This window comes from Austrofundulus limnaeus, unplaced genomic scaffold (assembly GCF_001266775.1).
Source record: "Austrofundulus limnaeus strain Quisiro unplaced genomic scaffold, Austrofundulus_limnaeus-1.0 Scaffold27, whole genome shotgun sequence".
Classification (NCBI taxonomy): domain Eukaryota; kingdom Metazoa; phylum Chordata; class Actinopteri; order Cyprinodontiformes; family Rivulidae; genus Austrofundulus; species Austrofundulus limnaeus.
In genome coordinates this window covers 562,796-568,004 of record NW_013952429.1, presented here as the reverse complement: position 1 = coordinate 568,004, position 5,209 = coordinate 562,796, and the positions used below count along the sequence as shown (strand labels likewise).

At 40.3% G+C, this 5,209-nt stretch overlaps 2 protein-coding genes across 3 annotated transcripts in view; one reads left to right on the top strand and one right to left on the bottom strand.

Moving 5' to 3' along the window:
* The first annotated feature begins 141 nt into the window (after window positions 1-141).
* gtf2e2 (general transcription factor IIE, polypeptide 2, beta) overlaps window positions 142-5,209 on the top strand; it is a 9,421-nt gene continuing 4,353 nt past the window's right edge. The window contains exons 1-2 of one of the 2 annotated variants that reach the window (XM_014004862.1): window positions 142-354; window positions 811-971. In XM_014004862.1, coding sequence (XP_013860316.1) covers window positions 812-971 — 160 coding nt within the window. In that variant the 5' untranslated portion in view covers window positions 142-354; window position 811. Of the gene's footprint in view, window positions 355-806; window positions 972-5,209 lie in introns of both variants that reach the window. The other variant, XM_014004863.1, reaches the window with a different exon arrangement.
* smim18 (small integral membrane protein 18) lies at window positions 2,346-5,152 on the bottom strand. Its single transcript, XM_014004865.1, has 2 exons — window positions 4,589-5,152; window positions 2,346-3,238 (listed from the first exon to the last, which is right to left on the bottom strand). The coding sequence occupies exon 2, from the start codon at window positions 3,231-3,233 to the stop codon at window positions 2,913-2,915; it is 321 nt and encodes a 106-aa protein (XP_013860319.1). The 5' UTR covers window positions 3,234-3,238; window positions 4,589-5,152; the 3' UTR covers window positions 2,346-2,912.

Sequence of the window (5,209 nt, the reverse complement as noted above, 5' to 3'; positions counted from 1 at the left end):
ATTAATCATGTGTCCTAGTGTGACTTTCAAATTGAAACAAAAATAAATAAACAAATAAGTAACCCCCACACACCCCCCTCCCCCCAGCGCCGAGTTGTACGTAATGACCATGACGTTGTCTCAGGATTATCTGTCGATGAGCGAATGATCGAACACGAGAAAAGGAAGTGGAAAATGAGAGAAAACATTTGTATGAAGTTAGTTCGCTAGCGGTGCTTCGTGTAATCCCAAACAGAACAGAAAGACTGCGCTTCGTTTTAAATATTTCTGTATTGGATCCTACGTGGTCCGTTAGTCCTCTCGGACTAACCAGTCCCCTTTTTCTTTGTGTGAAGACAGGAACAAAAAGTGCAGGTAACGTTGAGCAAAACATTACAAGCGGACGTGCTAATGCTAAGCCAGCACTTTAGTTAGCTATATATATGGACTTTACCGACCAACGCTAGCTACCTGTAGCCTTACTGTTAGCTAACTAACTATTGTATACTTTGGATTCTGGTTCTTTTTTATTCTTGAAGGCACGGTCTTGTTTAGTTTAGAAATAGTATCATGGTGGTGATTGCTCCTGTTTACATAACCTGTTTATAAATGTGATTTATTATGTCCCCATTACGGGATTACTAATATAGAACCCAGCAACAAAAATAACAAACATGGCTATTAAATTATTGATTTATTTGTATCATTTTCACAAGCAGAAACAACCTCCATCTATCTATCTAGCTATCTATCTAAAAATATTTTTAACAGGTTTTTATTTAATCAGATTGTGTTTCTCTCTAACATATTATTTTGGTTCTTGTCAGCCAGGATGGATCCGGCTTTGCTCAGAGAGAGGGAGCTGTTCAAAAAGAGAGCGCTGTCCACTCCAGCTGTAGAGAAGAGACCGGCTGCATCAGACTCTGGATCACACAAGAAGAAGAAACCCAAACCAGATAAGGAGAGCTCCTCTGGCTCCAAACACAGCACCGGTAGGTTGAATTTTACTTAACGTAGCTCATCACTGTCTCTGCAGACACATTTGTACCTGTAGTTAGAGGTTGATTAAATAAGATAACGTACAAGTGCTTTCTTTGCACAAAACTACAGCACTGCTAACCTTGTCCTTGATTGTTTTTTTTTTAAGTACACATTTATGTGCTTTCTAACCCTTGTGTATCCTTGGTTTGTTTCAAGCTTAGGCTGTGCTTGGCCTTATGATGTAATGGCTGTAGTGACTGACAGGCAGTAGTGTATCCAGATGTCTGGCACTTTAGATTTGTGTATCTTGACTACCCCGTTCAACGTTTAACTATCACTTGTACTGAATGCAGAAAACATAACAACTGTCTTCAAATATCATCATGTTTGATATTTATTTGTTGTGGCCTTTGCAAAATTCCTTTAACCAGTTAAGTGGTCTAGGAAGTATTTAAGCATTTGCACCTGTGAGAAAGATGGTTGATTGTTAAGTTGTAGTTTAAAGAAATAATACATGATGCGTGCACTTGTTCTGGTGTTTTTCATTGCAGGAGTTTTAATTGTTAATGGAAATATAATAGGGACATTTAGTGACAATAAAAAGTAAGAATGAGCACAACATGAGGTTGTGTTGAGGATGACTCTGCCACAACCACATCAAGCTCAGTATCTGTAAATTTGACTTGCGTTATAGCATTTTTTTTTTTTTTGAGTTTGTGATTTGTTTACCAAATATTTACTTTTTGAGAGCTTCAATGGTTTTTTTAAGATGTTTTACTAACATGACAAACAACATAGACGTGATCAGAAACATGGTTGCCCTTCCACTTTAGGCAGTCGGCCATAACAATCAGTGGTGCTGTCAGCGTGTGCAGGCCGGTGGTTGATCACACACACTAATTTGTTGTCAAACAGAATCAGAAGTGCTGAGCGTCTTTGTGTGTGCCCACTCTCTAATGTCCTGCAGCCGTCTTGGCAGCTTTTGAGCTATGAAGGTTGCAATAGATTGCTTATCAACACCTTTTAACCCATGTGCTGCATGTAGACGCTCAGCGGTGGAACCAGTTAGTTGATAACAGACATTTTAGTGATTCTCCATCTTGGTTATATGAATAGAATGAATTGTGCTGTGTCAGCGTTGCTTTGGCGAACAGACCTAATTGCTAAATGTCAGTTTGCAACATAATGGTAAAAAAAAAACAATAAAGTAACAATGAGCCAAGCTGCACTTGTTGGCTTTAAAACACTGGTCTTTCTGTGGCGTTAACAGGAACTTGCAACGACTACCACCATAGTGATTTTAGACAACTGTATGATATTTGTTACAATCAACCATCAGCAGATGATTGTTTTGCTCATCTGGACATAAGCAAACACAAAAATTGTTACATTACATTATTACTTTATTCAGTTTTGTAATAGCAGACTTGCCAACTTTTAGTTACTTCAAAAATCAAACCTTTTTCAGTGAAAGTTAGTCAAATAGGAAAACATTAGAAATTTTATATTGCACAAGGCCTGACGCAAAATACATCACTGTGTAGCTACTGAACTTGTGGTAAACATTAACACTACTGGCGAACAGTTTAGCAAGTAACAGAAAAGCAACAATAATTTTCACTGTCAGATTTTGAACATGCAATTTCATAATAAAAAGCACAGGTAACATCACACTAAATGTAATTTTATCACAGGCTGCTATGCTAAACATTGAATCAGGCGTTTATTTTCAGGCCATTCTTCTACTTAGTATATGAAGGTGCTTTTTATTTGTTTGTTTGTTTTTTTATGATGATATAAATAAATTTTTATACACCCATCCTTAGACGAGATATGGCGCAGTTGGATTGTCTGTTTTTGTTTTTAGGGAAACAAAGTCATTACTGTGGCATAAATAAATTTGTCAATAAATAATACTCTACTTCTTAATGTTTCCCTCGTCCTTGCTGCCTTTATACCACCTCTGTGTGGGACGCTGGCTCCTTGCAAATGTTAGTCATAAGTTTGCTGCAGCTTCCTGGCCCTTCCTCCTGCAGCTGGTGGTGTGTCTTCCCTTTAGCACAGCACCCGCAGTTGAGTAGCTCGTAGAGAACGGCCAAGGCAGTCAGGGACAGGACAGTGAGGATGAACAGTAACAGAATGACGAAGCAGGCTACATTCCAGCCGTCGTGAAAGGGGTACACTTCCTGGACCTGCAAGGAGACGTGGGACAACGGGACGGCCTCGAGGTGTGACGGCAGGCTTGGGAGTATAGTGGTTGTGATGTTGGCCATGGTGTCTGGTTGGAGATGACAAAAGAAAGCAAGCGGAAAGATATGTTAATTTGTAAAGTTGTGAAGGAGTTTAGGTTCTGCAGAGCAAATTAAGTTTTTTTATGTTATCGTAGTTCACCATCAGTCAAGAGAAAAAACAGGAAAAAGTTTATTCTGTAGTAGAATGCCATACTGAGATCATCAGCTGACAAAAAAAGCATAAAATAGACCTGCACAATGAAATATGCACTGTTTCACTGCAGTTTGGCTATTACGCCTTAGGTAAACAATTAGTGGAATGAACCATGATGCATTAATGTAATTAAAAAGTATCATTTAGAAGACACACTGTCAGACCATTTGTCTCCCTTCAGCTGTCCTTTAAAATTACGCCTACCACTTTATACCCACTGTGAACAGTGTGCATTCATTCTGCCCACACTTGTGCACATGCTTGTTTATAGCACATGCAGAGTCAGAGAGCTGACCCATATTACCTCAATGCAGGAAAAGTGAAGAAAAGGAGCTGATCTTAACAATGAACCTGTCTTTATTTTTTTTATCTTAAAAACACGCTTTTATGACTGTTTGTACAGAACATTTATAAGTACACTGTTGTACTTCCTTTCAGTTAATGTAATTTACAGCCATCTAGTTTGTATTTAGCATCATCTCATGTCAACCAAAGCAACCCTAGTGTCTCTCTTTGCCACAACAGCAACCTTTAACTTGTGTTGCCTTCCTCCTCTCCCCTTCACATTTCACCATCAGTGATTTCTGCTGCGCTGTTCGTTTTCTGTCAGAACAGTTAAATGTCATCTGCGACATCCGTTACCTCCTCCCTAAGTGAGCCCCACCCAGGTCATGGTCTTTAGGTGCTGACACATTAGATCTACACCTCTACCTTCCTTTGCCAATTCCTTTTAGCCCCTCATAAATTTGTCGTGATGAGGCGGGATGCTCATGAACGCACACACAGACACAGATATTTTGATGCTTGTTATTCAAGCAGAGTGCAGACAGACAGGTCCATGTTTATTTAATATGCTGTGTGACTGAGTGTGTTTGTTTTTATGTGTGTAGTCTTGGCCTGAATAACACAACTGACAACTAAAGGTTTTAAAACATTGAAGTGTTTGTTTTTGGACATTTTTGCTAGAACTGATAGCTTTTGATAGCTTTAATAAGAGGAAATAAGCATTCTGCATCTGCTGTATTTAAATATTTATGCTGGGAAAAACAAATACGTGAAGCCTCGCACTGAGTCCAAGAGCAGCTTGTGTTTTTGATTCGAGCTCTGGATTGTTAATACCAAATTTTGTCCAACACATATCCATCAGTCAGATTATGCTTTAGTGAAAAAGATCCAGACTCACCTGCGTGTCTGGCTTCGTCTTTTAAAAACGCAGGCTAACAGACTGGCTCCCCTGCTTCAGCTTCTCCACCTATCTCACGGTCTTCCACTCTTCCTCTCCTACATCCACGCATCGACCTGCTCTCCTCCCTGGCGCACTCACGCACTTTCCGTCGTCGCTCATGCACCCGCTCTCCTCCTCCTCCTCCGCCACTCCCAGCTCTTCATGTCTCTGCACATCGGGCTTCTCCGCCGTCATTGGCTCGCTCCTGTCCCCCCTGTTTTAGTGCCATTCGCTGGTCGTCCAGTCACGCTTCCAGCACCCTTCCCACTGTGCAGCTAACAGCCACTACAGCGCCCACCTCCAGCATGAATCATTCATGAATCAGTGTCTGTTTCCAGTGTTTATTGGGGAGTTCTCAATCCAGTCCTGGGCAAATGAGGGCTGATAGAGCAAAACAGACCTCCATAGAAACAACCAGTACAAATAGAGTTAATTCAGTTTAGTCTTTTATGCGTGGCTTTTGGTTTACTATTTTAAACCACCTGTCATTTTATAAATATTTTCACATTTGCAAGTTTGCAGAATGTTTTGCGTGTGTGTGTGTGTGTGTGTGTGTGTGTGTGTGTGTGTGTGTGTGTG